This window comes from Passer montanus, unplaced genomic scaffold (genome assembly GCF_014805655.1).
Source record: "Passer montanus isolate IOZ18808 unplaced genomic scaffold, ASM1480565v1 scaffold5, whole genome shotgun sequence".
NCBI classification, from domain to species: Eukaryota; Metazoa; Chordata; class Aves; order Passeriformes; family Passeridae; genus Passer; species Passer montanus.
In genome coordinates, this window is record NW_024369929.1 from 1,076,953 (window position 1) to 1,095,962 (window position 19,010).

Consider the following 19,010-nt stretch of genomic DNA (forward strand, 5'->3'; position numbering starts at 1 on the left):
CTTAGATGTGCACACTCCAAGCTGGCAACTGATGTAACCTCCCTGAGGAGACTGAGAAGGCCCTACAACATCTCCCCGTGGCCAGAGGAGCACCTGATCCTTTGAGAGAACATCAGCTCCTCCATTTCCAGCTGCTGTCCCCCTGCATCAGCCTCAGCCTGTGTTTTCCACCTGCCACAGTGCCCTGGTGAGCTGCAGCCTGGCCACAAGATCAAGAGGTGATGCCAGTGAAGAACACCCAAGCCCAGAGCTCAGCTGCAGCCCTGGGACTTGGCAGAAGGCAGCAGCCATGGCTGTGACAATCCTGATTTCCCCAGCAGTCCCTTGGGAATGAATTTACATACTTATATTTTCCCTCCAAAGGTCACACAAGCCATATCTGAGGCTTTGCCAGCTGTTGCCACTTGATTTAATCAAAGCCAATACTACAGATTAGTTTTCCATTGATAAAGAAACACTCAAATTCAAGAGAACTTGACTGCTCTGCTGTGGGAGGCCTCAGTAACAGGCAGGTGCTGTTCAAACTTCTGCAGTTCTGATCTCAGTTTTCCATTTGAGATTCTGCTGTGTCAAATTTCACTTTATCTGGAAATGATTGTGTTCCTCATGCCTTACATCTCCTCTTCCCTACCATGCTTCTATCCACAGAGCTATTCATGTGAATATACAATCCCAGCTCTGCTGTGGAGTATCTGGGGATCCCAAGGTCCAGCTATGCAAAATCTGGATATCTGCAGATACTTATGTACTTGGGAATCTGCAAACCAGTCTGAAAACCAAAAAAAGCCAAACTGACTGGCTGGCCCCACTGACTTGTGGAAATTTCTGTAACACATTTAGTATGTTCAGCTTTCATGTTGCTCACTTTTAACACAAACCCAAATCCAAGCCTGGATCCCTTCCAGCTTGACTTCCTTTCCTTTTCAGGTACATTAAAGGCTCTGTGATGTTGCCCATAGGACTATTCTATTCCAAATGTCAGGAATTTAAACCCATTTGAGTGACTGAATTTTTGACCAAATTTGACAAAAGCAGAGCTCTCAAATGCTGCTGTTTTGGCTAAGGAGGGCTCAGCTCCCACTGCCCCGTGAGGTTTCAGTCTATGTGCAGCCCAGTAGCCCCAAACCAGCAGAACTGGTAGGAGTGTGGGAGGGTGCTCTGTGTGTCCCACGGAGTGGGTGAGAAATGAGATGTTCCTGGGATGTCCAAACAGAGGGAGGGAGCTGGGGCAGGTAGGGGACGTGGGATGCAAGCCTGTAGGAATCCAGCTTCACTGGTTCTGCTGTGCAGGGAGCCAGCTTCTCATAAGCATCATCTGACCCTCCCTACACAGGCAGGAGTCCTCCTCACCCCTGACAAGTTTTCTTTTGTAAGAAAGATGGAGAGGGGCCTTGGACAAGGGACTGGAGTGACAAGGACAAGGGGAAATTGCTTCCTGCTGCCAGAACACAGGGTTAGATGGGATACTGGGGAGAATGTGAGGCTGGTGAGGCTCTGGCACAGGGTTCCCAGAGAAGCTGTGGCTGCCCCATGCCTGGAAATGTTCCAGGCCAGGTTGGATGGGGCTTGGAGCAATCTGGGATAGTGGAAGGTGTCTCTGCCCTTGGCAGGGAGGGTGGGATTAGATCTTTGAAGGTTCCTTCCAACTCAAACCACCCAGTGATTCTGTGATGGAAGAAGATTCTCTCAGCCCTGAACCTTGCACTGTGCCCACCCCAGGGTGGAAGGACAGCCAAGGACACCCCAGGGCAGGGCCCTGCCATCACTCACCAGCTGAATGGCAATCATTAACACCGTCTTCAGAGTGAAGGTCCTGTCACAGAGGTCAAACAGATCTTCCAAGCTGGGACCAAGCAGCTCCAATACCATGGCATTGTACTTTCCACAGGGTCCAAAGTAATACACCTGGGGGAGCCCTTCAGCTGGAAGAAAAGGAAAAGAACTGGGATCAGTCAATGGGACAAAGTTAATTCCCTCCCCCTGCATGCACACCTTTTGTTAGGCAGCTTTATTGTCACTTCTTGAATATTCCATCTGATGCTGCCCAGCAAGGAAATAAATCCCAGCACAAACTGTGACTGAAACAAAGGCCAAACCAGTGCAGGCTCTGCTCAGCTACACCCTTGCACAGACAAATGGGATTTCAGAGCAATTAACAAGTCCACCTGAAAGCATCCAGCTTTGGCAGATTAAAGGCTTGGATTTAGGGAACAAGACACAGAGTTCCCTGTGTTCCACTAAACACCAGGCAGAGAACAGCCCCAGATGTGGGCTGGCACTTGCTGGAGCAGTTAGGAAGATGACAGTCCTTGGAGAAAATGAAGCATGGCCAAAAAAGGGCTGCTTTGTCACCAAAATAGCAGCCCTTGTTTTTCAGCACAACCTTTTACAAAGTTTACACTCTGTAAAAAGGAAAAAAACATTTTCCTATAAAATAAGGAAAAGTTTTAAATTTTTGACCAATCACCACACAAAAATAGGTGCTCATGGTCATCAGCATATGTGCACACAACACAGCTATCAACATCAAACTGGTAGGAGCCAGAGCCCATCTTCCCACCCAAGAGACTGCTCTGTGGGAGTGCAGTGTTGATCCTCAGCTGGCAGGGGATTTTTGGGTGGCTCAGCTTTCTGAAAGGCATCAGAAGGAAAGTGAAGACTCAGAGAGCCGCACAGCACTCCTGGAATTACCTTTGAGTCAAAAAGGAAACCACAGCAGCCCATGGAGGAGGAATTTAGCACAGGCCCAACTGCTCATTTTGCTAATCAGCACCTGCACCAGCACCCGGCGTCCCAGCGTCAGCACCAAGCTGGGTAACATGTTTAAATATCTATGGATTTCCAGTCTACACCTCAAAACCAGCTCCAAAACACAACAGAAAGGTTTTGTTTTTGAAATACAGGGCTTTGTCTCGTGTCAAAACAAAATATTTGCTCGAATGCCCAAAGACACGGCGTCCTGCTATTCAGTGTAAAGGCTGAGCACGGGGAGCACTGCTATGTTTTTTTCCCCACAGAGATCCACAAATTATAGTGCACAGGACCTGAAAGCACTGTGATTACTAATTTTATGGCATGTTTTAAACAAGTGCAGGCACACGCCTGGATTTGCATAAGTGATCAATGTTAGATATAGCAAAATACTTGACTAATTAAGTGAACAGTTTGGTGCTGGCTCTGTGAGGAGCTCAGGCAGTGAAACATTCCAGGCTGGAGAGAATGTCAGCAACACAACAAGTGCATGTCCTACTCCAGATTTAGGGAAGCCCTGCTAATCCACCCAATGGCACTCAGAACTCTGCAACCTGCCAACAACATAACAAATGCAGCACTGAGATCACCAAACTGTAAATATCCCAGGACTTGTGCTCCCAAGTGCTGCTGCAAAAGGACAGAATGCAGTTTGACAAAGATTACCCGAGGAGGGTTTTAATCTCATTAATTCACATGCTCAGGGAATCTGTCATCAGGATGCATGAATGGGATATTACAGAGTATTGCAGGAATTCCCTGCCTAACCAGTGTTTTGTAAAACACTGACCCAACCTGGGCTTGGGAGGCTGCTGCTCCTAACAGAGCTCCATGCTTTAGGAAGCAGTCACAGTCATTAAATCCTCTAGGAACACAGGATGGTTTGATGCTGAAGCAATTCAGAAAGCCAAACAATGATGGGATATGATCCAGGCACGTCAAAGATGCTTTCAAATATCCCCAAATCAACACAAATGGCAATTTAATGTCATCAGCTTAGTGCTGAGGGCTGGAATAATTGCAACAGGTCTTGAAGTGACTCACAGTGAGCCCCTGGGTTTTCAGTAAAGTCTGATGAGGACTTACCTGCAAAGTCACTTCTAACACCAGATAAGCATCTCTACTTTTTAGAGAATAAGAGAATAATAATAGAGAAGAAGAGAGTAACAGAATATTTTATGCAAAATTTAAACCCGAGCCCATTACAGATTCTAGACACAGACAAACAACAGGTACCTCTACCACAATTTCTACAAGTCTCAAATAGTGGAACTGAGGAAGGAATTAGAGTTAGGGCTCTGCTAACTAAGGTATGCAGGAGAATAAAACTGCAGAAAGGCTCTTAAAAAAGGTGAAGGATCCTGTTTGCAGATCAGGGGAAGATGAGAACATTTAATTTACAGCCTCACTTGGTAAGGGGCGAACATTGCAATTAAAAATAATTTCCTACTGGGCATAAGACCCAGGAAGACAGATTACAGCAAGACCCAAAAGATGGAGATTTCATGTAGGGAAGGAAGCAACACTACTTAGTGCTCTCTGAGGTCCCAATTCCTTCAGCTTTACCCACTCAGCTTACAGCCCAGAGCCTGGAGTACCCTCATTTTCTTAAACCCTCTGGAAAGCTCTGCTTTCTGTGGGAGCTCTGGCAAGGTGAGGCCTTAGTGAAGAACATAAAAAAACCATCCTAAATGTCAGAATACAGGAGACAGCATTGGCTTCAGGCATATTTTTAGGGTTCGATTTTTCCCTGAGGGTTTTCTCTGACTGCCAGCTCTGCAGTCAAGGACTTCCCTCTTGCCTTTGCCAGACAAAGCTGCTGTAACATCTCTCTGAATTCCAGAGCCAGGCTGCACTGCTGAGTCCTGGATCCAAAGGAGCATGGCTGAGGAGCCCTATGGAGATCCCAGTCCACACCAAGGATCCTCAGCTCCACACTAGTTATGGAAATAAATTGGCAGGAACTTGGCATAACACATCCTCAGCTCACTCAAACTCAACACTCACCATCTTTTTGGGAAGAGGAGAAGCTCAAAAGATGAACTTGACGTACACATTAAAGGGTGTGTTGGCAGATAAAACTGGATGAAACTTGAGATACAGGCAGCTCCAGAGCCATTCTGAACAGTAAAAAGGGTCAGCCTAAGAAAATCTGCATAAAATTTGATGTTGTCACAGCCCATCTGCATAATTTTATGACGTAGCTTGGCTCTGTTTCAGTGAAAAGCATTGTGTCCTGGTGCCGAGTCCATTGTCACAGTGAACCACAGGAACTCCAGAAATATCACCAGCAGATCTGTAATTACTGAAGAAGGATGTTGCCAACTAAAGAGATTGATGGAGGAAAAAGGACTTTTTTTTTTGCCTGGGCAGTTGGAATTGAGGTTTTTAATGGAAAGGAGTCGCAGTGGGAGAGGACTGGAAAGGTCACACAAAGCCGTGGTGTCATGCTGTAGGTGAGCAGCTCTGAATTCAGGGATGAAAAGCCTCCAGCAGAGCAGAGTCTCATACTGAGGATTCAAAGGTTCAACACTTGAAGTACAAACCATGATCTGTTTAATGCAATTAATGCATGAAATCACATCAGAATTAGGAATTTCTCCATGGTATCAAACAAGAGCAATACACTAAGGGAAGAAAATACAGGCATAGTATGTGCAGGTTCTCCTTTGGAGGAAAACCAGTTTATTACAGCAGAGACTGCTGCAAGCAGAAATCATCTCAATTTGCTTAACGGCTTTGGTCTCGCTGCTGAGTGATTTGGCTCAGCTACATGGAAAAGGGCCCACTCCACCCTCACTCTCACAGGAAGTTTATCACCCCAATAAACACAGACTGATTGCTGCACCGGAATCCACAGGCAAATTCTGCTATTTCAGCAGAGTGATGTCTTGGAAGAAATTCAAGCTGAGCACAGCGAAAACCTAGCAAAGCATTTTGTAGATTAAAGCATCACTGCTGGAATGAGAGCAAATGCAGACATCAAAGCCAAAAACTCAAGACTTTGATTCCCCCACACTCCCAAGACTGGCCCTGGCTTTCCGGGGATGCTAAACTCTCACTGCTCCTGGGCTGCCACCAAAAGGGACTTTCCCATCCTTCCTCGTGCTTTGTGGCTGAGCAGTATGTTGGATCAACCCAAAAAACACTTGGCTTGAGCTTCAACACAAGAATGGGAACAGTAACAAAGAGCAGGATTGCTGCTCTTCCAGAGAGCTTCCTCTGAGCCAGATTAACACCCGGAGCAACACCTTTCAGGAACTTCCATCGCAGGATCAAGTGCCCTGGATGATTTGAGTAATGTTATCTTGCTGCCATATCTTTTACAGCATGACTAATGGCCACAAAACTCCTCAGACATCCAGCATACTCCAAAAAAACCACACTAGTTCAGGCACACAGGCATTCCAAAGCCATTTCCAGGACTGGTTCTGAAACGGTGATGGGCAGAGATGCCAATCTAAGGTTATGCCCAAGGGAAATCAGAGTTTGCAGCACCTGCCCTGCATGGAGGGCACAGGAAGCAGAACCCACCTGCTCCAGAAGAGCACCTGGCCTGAGGCTCTGAGTGAGCACAATGAGACTATGAATAAACTTCACCAACAGCAAATAAAATACACCCAAGGAGGAACGAGGCAGCAAGTGCAGGAAGCTGCACGTGACATCTACATCGATGGAAGGACAAGTGCCACATCCCCACACAGCAATTCACCAGAAACATCCAGAGCTTGTGATCAATATCAGCAGTTTCTGAACCACCCATGGTTTTTACTCCCATGGGGAGCTGTTTTCCACTGCCCTTCAATGAGGTTTAGCCAAATAGAGAAGCTGATGTCTTCAATTTTAAGAATTAAAGGAGAATTCAGACCCTCTCCTCATGCAGGTTTTGACACTGAGCTCTATTGCAGAGGGGAGACACTCCTGAAGAGCCCCAAATCCCACACCCAGAGTGGGGAGGAATCCAAGGCCAGCAAAAAGCTGATGCTTGACGCAAACCCACACTCTGTGTGGGCAGCAAGAACTCTTTCTCACTGAAAGAGATGCAGACACACACCAGAAGCATCAGAGCACAGAAAGTTCTGTGTGGTTTTAAGTGGCTCTGATGAATGGGCTGTAGATTGTCTCAAAATTCTCATTCAGAGCAGAAAGTTTATTTTTACAAATCAGAGAACACAAAATTACACGATGAACACCATAAATAGCAACTGTGAGAGGGCTGAATATCTATAGCTAAAATTAAACATGTTCCAAACAAATTAAACAAATTGCTTTAGAGTAGTCAACCCATTTAAGCTGATTACACTAATGAGGATCTACCATTCTCTTAATTTTCAAATCGGAATAAAATCCTGGCTGAAAGAGAAGATTTGTGATCAACATTGACTGGGCCAAGATCTCAGCTTTTAATGTCTTCAAACATGTCCAATGTAAATCTACCTGAGCACGTTAATTAACAGGTTATTTCTGTGAGCTGCAAGTAAAAAGACTAATCCTGCCCTTCAGATTTTGGAATAGTCTGCTTCAAAAATAGAAAGATGGGAGAAAAGTTGAGATTGGGCTTGTTACTGGGAATAACCTTGTCCTAAGGGTCTTTTATATATTTGATTGGATGGCTTTCAGAGATAGGCATCCAATCAAATATATAAAGTACAGCTGCAAAAGCTTTAAAATACAGTCCTTCACCTTCAATCTTCCCTGGAGGAGCTTAGGGAAGGACAGAGATTTTGGGTGATTGAGTGTTTTCTCTTGTTTGAGAAACAGCAGCTGAGATGTGAAGGAAAACAAACAGAAAATGGAATTTGTGACTCCAGGCCAGCTCACCTGCCAGTGGAAAAAGAGGTGGTGGAGAAGGTCTGCCACAATCTCACCAACCACTCCTAGGCTTCACAAACCTTGAACTGGCATAAGATTAGGGAAAGAACCTAAAAATAGGGTTCTGATCCAACAACCACACAGAGAAACATCCACATGGAGAACCACCATGGTGTGAGGGCTGCCAGCCTGTAAAGCTCCTGAACAGTTTCTTTGCTTTCTCAAGCTCTGATACTGTGGTTTGACAGCCCAAAATTTACTTTTAGCTCTTCCTCACTCACCTGAACAAGGTGAAGAGCAGCCAGACCTGTCCAGACCCCTCGCACAACTCCTGTCCCCAAAAATCCTCCTGCTCTGTTTGCTCCAGCTGCTGCCAGGCACTCAGCTCTGCTGCCAGCTTCTCACAGCGTCTTTTCCCCGCTTTGTCTGGGCAATAAATCACTCCCAGCAAATGCTGAATGCTCCTGCAGCACTGCCTAGCAGGAATTTCTGCAGCAGGGCTTTCTGCTTTAGCCCATCAGAGGGTGAGGAGAGGCAGAGCAAGGCCCTGCTCCTGGCCTTGGATGTGGAGAAGGTGCAGCTCAAATACTCTTTGAACTCAAGAGGAAATAACTCAAAGGAGAACATCAGAAGCTGGAAGGGACCTCCAAGCTGCCATGGGCAGGACAGCTGTATCCTTCCAGTAGACCAGGCTGCTCCAAGACCCATCCAACCTGGCCTGGAACACTTCCAGGGATGGGAAAGCCACAGGAAGGTGTTGGATCAACCTTCTCCCCTGATGATGGCAGAGGGAGCTGAGCTGTTCATGGGGAGAGACAACTCTAAGCACAGTGTAAGGCAACAGCTGTGAGGAGACAGAGCTACTGTCATCTCCAGGGAGTTCCATGTGGACTGCAAGGCTCCAGCCTCACTCCAGCTGATCTCGGGATATGCAGAATGTATTTAAACCCTGCTGTGTTTTGTTTCATTTTGGTAGTATTTGAATCTACAAAAAGAAAAGGTATGGGAAAAGGAACAGGAGAAAAACAGACCGGGGAAGGGCAGAAGGAAGAACATATTTGTTCTTGATGCTGGTAAAAATCCAAACAATTAGATTTTTACTTCAACTGCAGAAAAACAAATCTCAGGATCGTTGTGTTATTAGAACAGGGTGGCATTTTATCTTCCTTGAGTGGTACAAGCTGGTTTCCTGATACCATGGCTTCTCTTAGTTAAACAACTCTTCACATCCACAAAGCAAGAAGCACTTGAAGAGGGGGTACCAAGGAGACATTCATATTTGTATTCATAAAGATAAAAAAAGGTTGGGAGGAGAATCAACCTTATCTGAAAAGGTCAAATGCAGGAAAACTTTCAAAATCTGGGTAATTTACCCAGAAACACCTATTCACAGGCAGTTTCTTAGCACTAACAACTAAATTAGTCAAGTGAAATTGTTTCTGCTCTTGACAAACACAGAAGAATAAAGCACAGCACAATAAATTGCTTTTTTTCTCAAGTTTCAAAAGACTGAATTCACATTTCTAGGGCTTGTGGGAAATTACTGCATTCAAATCTCCATGTTACTGTTGGATTTTGTATCCAACACAACACAGTGCTCCTGTGATGATGGCAGCTGACATACAGAACAACCTTAAAAGAAGGATAAAACCAGTAAATAATTTTAGAAGAGTTATTTTAAACCATCCAAAATAAGTTCTAGCTTAAGTTCTATCCTTATTACCTTTCCCACACACCTGCAATACAAGGACAAGGATGAAAGAAAACCACTGGAACTGCCCAGGGCAGAGGTGGAGCCACTCAATAACATTCCTGAAGGGATTTAAGGCCACGTGGATCTGGCTCTTGGGAACAGGGGTACATGGCCTTGTCAGTGCTGGGGTATGGTTGGACTGGATGGTTTGAGAGGGATTCTTTTCCAACCTAAACAATTCTGTGACTCTGCTCCTCTGCAGGTCACATACCTGTGTGAGCTCTGCCAGACCACATCTGGGTGGCCAACTGGGCTCTGCTGCTTAAGAACACCCACAAAAAGCCAACCAAAAAGAAAGAAAGAAACCAACGAAGAAACAAATTCCCTCCCTCCACCCCCCAAAAAAATAAAAAAATTCCAAGGAGCAATTGGAAGTTGCTCCTGATCAGTTTTCCTTTGGTGTGCAATTGCTCAGCCCTACCTGCTGAGAGGGAGTTGAGATGAAATTATGGGGCCCTTGTAGTTTTGTTTTCTTTTGAGAACAAATTCATAGAATCATGGAATATCCTGTACTGGAAGGGATTTACAAGGACCAACAAGGCCAACTTCTGTCCCTGCACAGACACCCCAACAATCCCACTCTGTGCCCGAGAGCATTTTCCAAACACTCCTGAGCTGTGGCAGCCCTGGGGCCATGATCATTCCCTGGAGAGCCTGGGCAGTGCCCAGCCACCCTAAGAGCCTTTTCCCAATATCCAACCTGAACCTCCCTAATACAGCTCCAGCTGTTCCCTCAGGTGGTGTTCCTGGTGAGAGGGAGCAGAGATCAGACCTGCCCCTCAGCAACATGTTATGCACATGAAGTGATGCATGTTAATGACATTACAGGTACAATCTCAAGAAAAATCAACAAGGCTTCTTGGTTGCTCAGCAGCACTCACTCCAGAAGCAGTGCCAGGGAAGAAGCAACTTCTGGGCAGATGAAAAACGCTACAAAAGCAGCAAAAACAAATTGCTTGTGCTGAATTGCTCCTCTGGCGCCCAGAGAACCATTCTGGTTTGATCACACCAAGTCCCAGGTGGCTCCTGCTCTTCCTCAGCTCATCTCCACTGGAGACTGTTGGCTGGAGGAGAGCTTTTCCCTGCTTCCTCCCCGGCTGCACACTGGGGTGACACTTCCAGGATGACAATGCAGGAGGCTCTGACAGCCTGAGCTGCAGCCACAGCACCGAGCAGGGGCCACAGTCAGTGTCACCAGGACAGCACAGTGACCTAAGGCATATAACAGGCAGGATTTGTCCTGGATCCAACAGCATTTCAACTAGGATGGCAGATTAGGGGTCAGATCCAGCTGGATAAAGCTGACAGGGGTATTGGACATGTACCTTTGGGTGCTCAGAGGAAGATGATGATGCTCGGCCTTACTCAGGCAGCTGAAGGCCAGATTCCCCCCAGACTGTGGTGGGACAATCTGGTGCCATTTCTGGCAGCACATCCCTATGTGTCACCCCAGAGCTGTGCTGGGATCCTCCTGCAAAGCTGTGGGTGCAACTCAGACCCCCAGAACTCACACTGGTCCCACTGGGAGGGTGGATTTTTGCAGGTTTGCCCCTGCAGCAGTATCAAAGTAGAAAGTGATGGATAAGAATCAAATGCACATAAACTCTCCACAACAAAGCAAGAGATTGGCATCCACCAGTCCCATCACTACTATAGGATTAGAGGGAAAAAGGGATTTTTCACATGAGTAGGAAAGTGTTACCCACACTTCTCACCACCCAGGTCCTTCCAGCCTGAGGGAAAACCTCCCACTCCCTCTAATGGCAGGAGAACCTGCTGCAAACAGAAGTTCAGAGGTGCTAAATCAGATCCTGCCTCCAGATACCATCTCTGTTTCACCTTAAGAGAGTCAAGTAAGAGCGGGTAGGAACTTTCAGACAGAAAAATCATTACTAAACTTCAGAACTCCAGCCTGACCCATCACACTCAGGCAGAGCCTGTGGCTTATCTCAGCTATAAGAGGTTTTCCAATAGCAGGCAGGGCGCAGCTCCAAAACACAAATTCCAAACCCATTGGAGAGCCTGTCTGGGAGGTGGGCAGCCCTCCATAACAGGACTTTCCTGGCACAGCTCAGTGTTTCACCTTAGAAATCTCCAGTGTGTGTAGCATGCCTCTGTTGCACTGGAAGGGATCCCACTAAATCTAGCACCCACCTTCCAAAGGGGAAAGAGCTTTGGATCAGGGCAGTGCTCAACACCTGACACAGCAGCCCCCCTCAAAACTACTTTTATAGCTTTAAACCTCAATTAGTTCCTAAGTGCAGCATCCCCATGGCTTGAAGAATGTTCATAGAAGGGACAGGAAAGGGGGACAAGCAGAACAACCAACCAGCTCCTAATCCTTATTAATTATCCTGCCCCTCATTGCCAAACTGGGTTTTTCATTCAATGTAAATATAAATTCTAAAGTTTATCTTCAAACATCACATATCATGTGGACTCCCCATCCCAGGAAGTTTTCAAGTCCAGGTTGGACAGGGCTTGGAGCAGCCTGGGATAGTGGAAGGTGCCCCTGCCCATGGCAGGGAATGGAATGAGATGAGCATCAAGGTTCCTCCCAGCCCAAACCAGTCTGTGGCTCTGTGGTCTTCACCTCCCCACCCTCATGTCTCAGGAACTCCAGTCCCAAGCACAGCTGGGCTGACAGCCAACAGGGCACATTTCAGCTCAGGGTCTGCTAGAAGGCACCAGAAGCAGCACAGAGACCTTAAGGATGAAATGTCTGTCCCTCTCCTCGAGTCCTGCTGGATCCTCAGAGCACAGCACATCCCACAGCCTGCTCTCAGTGGCACTGCTGACAATGAGGAGAACCCACTGAGGCATCTGGGATGACCTGGATGAGTCCAGCTGCTACAGGTTTATGGCCATGTCAGGCTTCAAGGAAAAGTGCCTCCAGGAAAGGCATTTTCCAGCTTCCCAGCATCCTGCTGCCCCTCCTTCAGTGGCTGGTGTTTGATTTGGAGTTGCTGCCTGGAGTTGCTGGTGTTTGATTTGTGATTACTGCCACAAATACCGGAAGAGTAGGAGATGCAGGAGGACTTTTCGGAACATAAAAAGGAAACTGCCCTAATCTCATATTCAAATATTAATGGCCTTGCTTTAAAAGCATCTGATAACTTCCAATTGACAAAACCTAAATTTAGCCCAAGGAAGTCAAAACTTCTGATGCTGAGATGCTGAAATGGGCACATTCAGGAAGCCCTTCCTAACAAGTGAATGGCCACATGAAAGAAAAGCCATGTATTTTTAAACAGTGAAACATAATTCTCTGGAGATCAACAGCAAGCCAGCTCTGAAAGCAGCAGGGTCTAACTGAGCACTTTACAGTAATCCACTACATTTCATTCTGCAATTCAAAAGATTGGAAGCCCAGGAGCCTCAGGTTCAAGCTCCTTGGACTACTCTGACTTTACAATGAAGCTGCTGATCACCATTGCTTAATATGCAGCTCAGAGTTAGGGTTTCCAATTTTTGCCTAAAAACATCTTCAGCAGAATGAAATTGTATCTCCATTGCTGAGTATCTCCCACCTCTGACCAAGGGAACACTTCTGTGCAGGATTTGAGAATGGAGACATCTTTCCTCGTTGGTAGAAAAGTAACCCAATATCTTAAAACCTTCAGGCCTACTGCAGGCATCTGAGGTAGGGAATGAGTGACATGAGATGCATCCCAAAGCTGTTTCCTTGTAAAGAAATGTCAGTTTTGTATCACCTTGCACAGATGAGTCACTTATTAAATACTTGCAGTCACTGAACACTGGCAATATAAAATATTTCCAGTATTTCAAAGGAGGAGGCTGCAGTGCTCATCCAGAGTGTTGTAGTGTGACAGGTATGAACAAACCCATACAATGAGTAGGACACAAAACACCTCAGGTGACAGCCACGTGTTGCTCCACACAAGTCCAAACTGACTTTGGGGTGCAAAGGGCAATCCTTGGAAGTGTCCAGGTTGGACAGAGCTCTGAGCAAGCTGGTCTAGTGGAAGGTGTGCCCATATGGCCACAAGATGAGCTTTAAGGTCCCTTCCAATCCAAACCACTCTGATTTTTTGATCATCCCCACCCAGCAGCTCCATCCCCCTGCTCAGCTCCTGGCCACAGCAATGCTTCCATCCAGGTGGCAAATATGAGTGGGAATTCCGAAGATTACAGCGACTGTGGCCACTGTTAATGGGCATGTTCACACTTCTTAATTAAACAAGGATGGGGACCACTTGCACTCACCCTCCCTGCCATGGCCTGGAGTTACTCCTGCTCCCTTGGGGCAGAGAGTTGTGCACCACGACCTCCCATAAAATTGTGGTGTTGGCAGCTCCACCACGGTGACTTGTTTACATCCATCCTGTAACGAGCTTCACCAAAATGACCCATAATTGCCACATGAATGACAGCATTGTGCAACTGGCATGGAAAGAATTTCTTCATAAAGCACACCGATACATACAAAGTGTGTGTGGGTAAAGCAGGAGCAACACAGAAAAAAGGTGCTCAACACGAGCAGTCCCCACAGGAGAGCTCCACAGGCAGCATGGATAGCAGACAGCTCAGCCACACTGAGGAATATATATGCAAATATTGACTAGACTATGCAAAGGATTGGTTATTTATAACACCTTCATTTCCCTCAGTCCTACCTCCTGACAAGTAAACAGACTGCTTCGCTCTGGCGAGTTGTGCAACACAGAGAGATCCCAAAGTAAACACACAGACTCCATACTTCATTAGAGGTGAACTTGTTTACAGAGCAGGAATTGAAACAAAACCACAGAAAAACTGTCAATATTCTATATGTACTGACACAGCCCTCCCTGACTCAGAGCGTTCTGCTCCTCCACTGTGACTCATCCACTGCGTGGGCTGGGGACAGCAGAGATCTCGGTTTCCTGGGATTCTCCAGCGTATCAGGCTCCTCTCCTGCTCCCCACCACGCCACTGTGGAGGCTTGTGACGTCCCACATCCACTTGCCAGCGTTACCTGCCCGTGCTGGGGGTGACCAGAGCCTGCAGTGGCACAGAACCCAACGCACGGCTGCCACGTGTGTGAGTGAATCACATGTGCCAAGGTGGGACTGGCAGGGCTGGGGGAAGGTGTGACTCATCTGCCAGCTGATATAAAAATAAACTACTACTGAATCAAAAATGCATGACTTCTGCACACGATGTGCACAGGCAGAAGCTGTCACTATGTGGAAGCTCAAGCATCAGCTCCATGCAGCCAGAAGAAACCCGGAAGCACGCAGTGCTCCATTTTACCTTCCAAAGATGATGCTCACAGGGAAGGCAACAAATCCCAGAATAGTTTGGGTTGGAAGGGACCTTAAAGTCCATCTCATTTTACCCCCTCATGGGCAGGGACACCTTCCACTACACCAGGTTGTTCCAAGCCACATCCAACCTGGCTTTGCACTTCCAGGGATGGGGCAGCCTGTGCCAGGGCCTCACCACCCTCACTGCCAAGAATCCCTTCCCAATATCCCATCTATCCATGCCCTCTGCAATGGGAAACCATTTCCCCTTGTTCTGTCCCTCCAGGCCCTTGTACCAAATCCTCTCCAGCTCTCCTGGAGCCCCTCCAGGCCCTGGCAGGGCTCTGAGCTCTCCCTGGAGCCTTCTCTTCTCCAGGTGAGCACCCCCAGCTCTCCAGCCTGCCTCCAGCCCCTGAAACATTTCTGTGCCCTCCTCTGGACTTCTTCCTGCAGCTCCTAAAAAGATTAGATTCTTCTAATCCAGAATCAGCCTCAAACAAAAAGACCACTCCTGTTATCCACAGGCCAACAGAGCCCACAGGACACAACCAGAGGAACCCCTGAGACCCTGGTGTGCCACCAGCAGGACCCAGCTGCTGCAGGACTCCTGCAAGCCATGGGAAAAGCAGTTGCTTTTACTCATCCCAAACCAAAGCAGGAGGGTCCTGGGATGCTGCTGGCTGTGCAGTTCAAGCAAAGCCAAAGCTTTGTCCTTTGGTAACTGCTCAGGAAGTTGAACCAATTCTGGGAGCTGGGTCTGTTTGACCATGGACAAATAACTCAGTTTATTTCACAAACTTCAAAGTACAGAGGACAAATGGCATGCTTAAATGATTTATCCAGTACCAGAATCCAGTTGGAGACTTGAATGATCCTGACTCCAGTCAGGATGCTGGAGCAATGTGGATTTTAGGACAAAAACCAATCAGTAAACAGTTCAGTACAACACTGGCATTAGAAGACTGACGAGAGCAACACAACTAGCCTGCACAGAGATGATTAAAACTACTTCAATTACCTTGGTGAGCAAATGGATCATATCCCAGACTACTTAAAACCTAAATGAAGTACATTTCCTAAAGGAAAAGTGTCCTTTCCTGAGACACCCCATGGATTGACCATCAGGTCTCTGACTCCATGCCCGAGCTTTGCTGGTTTGTTTTGCTGCCCACATGAAGGTAAAGCGCTCAGCACTATTTTAGGTTATTAGATATTTAATTCCACAGTGAGAAAGAAGAAGCTAACAGATGGTCACTGTGCAGCAGGGCCTTGCTCGACTTCTGCGGGGAGAAATGTCCAAGGAAGAATCACGAAAATCCGTTTCTATGCACAAACATTCCTCCAGTTGGAGGAAGGGGAATTACAGGGGAGCTCTCAGCTTCCCTAAAACAAGGAGGCACTAAAACATCAGAGACAAATATCAGCATCAAATATCCAAAGCAGCACATCAGAGACATCTGTTAGTTGGGTACTCCTGACTCAGGACTTTCTCTGAATCCACTGGATCCATCCACCAGTACTGAGCAGCTCTGAAAAGCACCAAGAGGAGCCACATTCCTACAGTTTAGATCCCTCTGACAAACTTCTCCCTGCTCCATCACTTAATCTAGTGTGAAGCATCTTAAGATGTCTGAGACACATGAAATCCAGTCTGCTCCTTTGCTAATCCAAGCTGCCTAGGGGTCCTCATCCGAGCCACGAGGCAGGCAGAGGAACTGGAGCTGCTGGAAAGGAACAGATGCAACTTCAGTGCCCTGTCAGAAAGTCTTGGAACATGGAAGCTGATGGAGCACGTGGCACAGGGAGACACAGAGCCACTGCTAAAGGAAGAGGCAGTTGTCACATCCTCTGTTCATGTGGAAACATCTCAGCTCATCTCAGGATTGAGCTTCTGCATTACTGGGCTATTTGCTACTCTGTCCAACTGCACCAAGGGAAATGCAAAACTTGACTGAACAGCTTAGAAAAAGAAAAAAAATGACCATTTTCACTAGTTTTTGATGATGTCAAGTGAAGCAGGTTATTGATACCTACATACATCCTTCAGGCACAGGCCAAGTAGGTCAGTCCCTTCTAGCCTAAGTTTTCCTCTGACTACTACTCAAGAGTAACACATTTTAAAATGTTTATTCTGAACATCCAAGAAGGAAATCACCATTAAAACTCTTTTTATAAGAAAAAAAATCCTCCATTTTTCTCCCAAAGCTGCATGTGATGACAATTCTGACGTCTCAGAGCTCACTGGGACCATCTGGCAGCACACGCAGTTGAGCCGCTGAGCCGCCGAGGGGACGAGGTGGCTCCCGTGGTGTCACAGCCAGGCTCCCTCTGCTCTCCCTCCTTCAGCTGACAGTGGGAGCTGCAGCCAGACACGTCATTTGGCAGGATTAATTGGCTAATTTATTGAGCAGAATGTCACATGCAACGCTACTGTTGCTCTCTCTGAGTCATGCACACCATGTGTTCGGATACTTCTAGTCTTGGTTTGGCAGGTGTAGGACAATTCCAAGGAAGCAGACATCCCTACTGGAAGTTCAAGCCTGGCTGTTTGAGCAGTTCCAGAGCAAGGACAATTACTAGCAAAATCACTGAGAACAAGCTCCTCTGTTACCCCAATGTTGGCACTTATTTATCTGTTTTTCCAGCCAGGCACTCTTCCCAAGTCAAGCCTCCCTGCTCCTGGCAGCTTGACTCCACCAAAATTTGTTTTGTTTGGATTCCAGGTTTCATGGTGAGACCAGAATTGCAGTTCACATCCTCCACTACAGTCTTGGCTAATGTCCAAGTGTTTTAGCAAAACTGCAGCACAAGAGCTTCTAAAGGAACCCAACAGCTCATCAGAGCTGGGTGTGCAACACCCATGGGACCACAGAGAGAGAAAACAGTCAGGTTTGTCCAGGAGCCTTCTCAACAGTCCCTTGACAAATGCTCCAAGACTGTAGATCCAAGACTAAGAAGGAATTCCTCCTGTGAGGGTGGTGAGGCCCTGGCACAGGCTGCCCAGAGCAGCTGTGGCTGGATGGGGCTTGGAGCAACCTGGGATCATGGGAGGTGTCCCTGCCCATGGCAGGGGGTGAAATGAGATGGGCTTTAAGGTCTCTTCCAACCCAAACCATTCCATGAAGGCTCTGAACGGGTAAATATTACAGGATGGAAAGTTTAAATTCTTTAGGAACAGGGGAAAACCTAAAAAATACTTAATCTGACCAAAATAAAGCCACTTCTTCAAAATTTGATCAGTTTTATAATTTCCATAATAACATCTTTAAAGAGCGGAAGGAAGCCAAGTGGTGGAGAAAAAGCAGACTGGGATTCACTCATGTGTCACAAGACATGTGGGCTGGGGTATCCCAGAAATCACAAGCACCAACAGCACTCCAGCAGAAAGTTCAATTTAGTATTTTGGTAATATATTATTACCAAAGTATCTCTGGATGTCCATCAGACATCCTCTGCAAGTGGAAACTGGGTCCCTTCATGGAAAATAGGAAAAATAAAATCAGAAGTATAAAAAAAACTACAGTAATGTAAGAAACTTGTCAAAACCTGAAGTCAATACAGGATCAATGCACAGAAGGAGAAGAGAAGATTGTTGCTTCTCAGAGACTTCCCTGAGCAGTGGAACACCCTGCACGAGGCTGTGGAAATCCTTGGCATGGGAAACAGCACATGCTAAAAGGCTCTTAAGGCTTAAAAAGCAACCATAAATTCAGGGAAGAAAAATCCAAACACTATTAGACACAACTCAAGTTCTGTATCAGGGAAATCAGAGACTGACAGAAAAAAATGTATACAAAATTCCACCTTTGGCTGATCCTGCTCTTTCTCCTGTTTGCTGTAGACCATAATTGCACAGAGGAGCCATGGGGCTTGTCGACACTTTTATGATTTAACAAGTAGAAATGAAAACAATTTCCTAGGTTTAGACTTTAGATCACCTACTTAAGGGGTGGTGTTCTATACAAAAATAAGTTTCCATCCATTGACAACTCCTAAGTTTTGCAAACACACTTACAGGGGCATTTCCATATCAGCCAATCCTCATGAGCTTGACATTTTAGGTCCACACAATTACCTAATATCACAATTATGACCCAATTTTCACCAAATCACTTCTAAAACTTATGTGAGGCTAAAAGGAATTGGCCCAGATCCCTAAGTTCAAGTCAGAGTTACACAACAAATACTATGGTGGTGTTTGATTTAATAAATAAATCCCTTTATTACAGAAATTTAATAAAAGTTTTGGTAAGTTTAAGGTAGGTTTACTCACCTGCACTTCCAAGTTGTTTATAAAATCTGTATTCTAAATGAAGCTGTGGTGCCCGGGATTTAATTGGTTCCTAGAACAGAAATAAATAAATTGGTTAAAATCAGTTTGACTGAAAGAAGTTCTCTCCTCTACTTGAAGATTTGTGCATAATTAAAACACCCCAAATTGAAAT

General features: G+C 46.3%; 1 protein-coding gene across 2 annotated transcripts in view; it reads right to left on the bottom strand.

Moving 5' to 3' along the window:
- CSNK1G1 (casein kinase 1 gamma 1) overlaps positions 1-19,010 on the bottom strand; it is a 76,202-nt gene that overhangs the window by 24,024 nt on the left and 33,168 nt on the right. For both annotated transcript variants that reach the window (XM_039722824.1, XM_039722823.1), the window contains exons 4-5: positions 18,839-18,908; positions 1,771-1,922 (exon numbers count right to left, since the gene is read on the bottom strand). In XM_039722824.1, the coding sequence (XP_039578758.1) occupies positions 1,771-1,922; positions 18,839-18,908 (222 nt within the window). The remainder of the gene's footprint in view (positions 1-1,770; positions 1,923-18,838; positions 18,909-19,010) is intronic.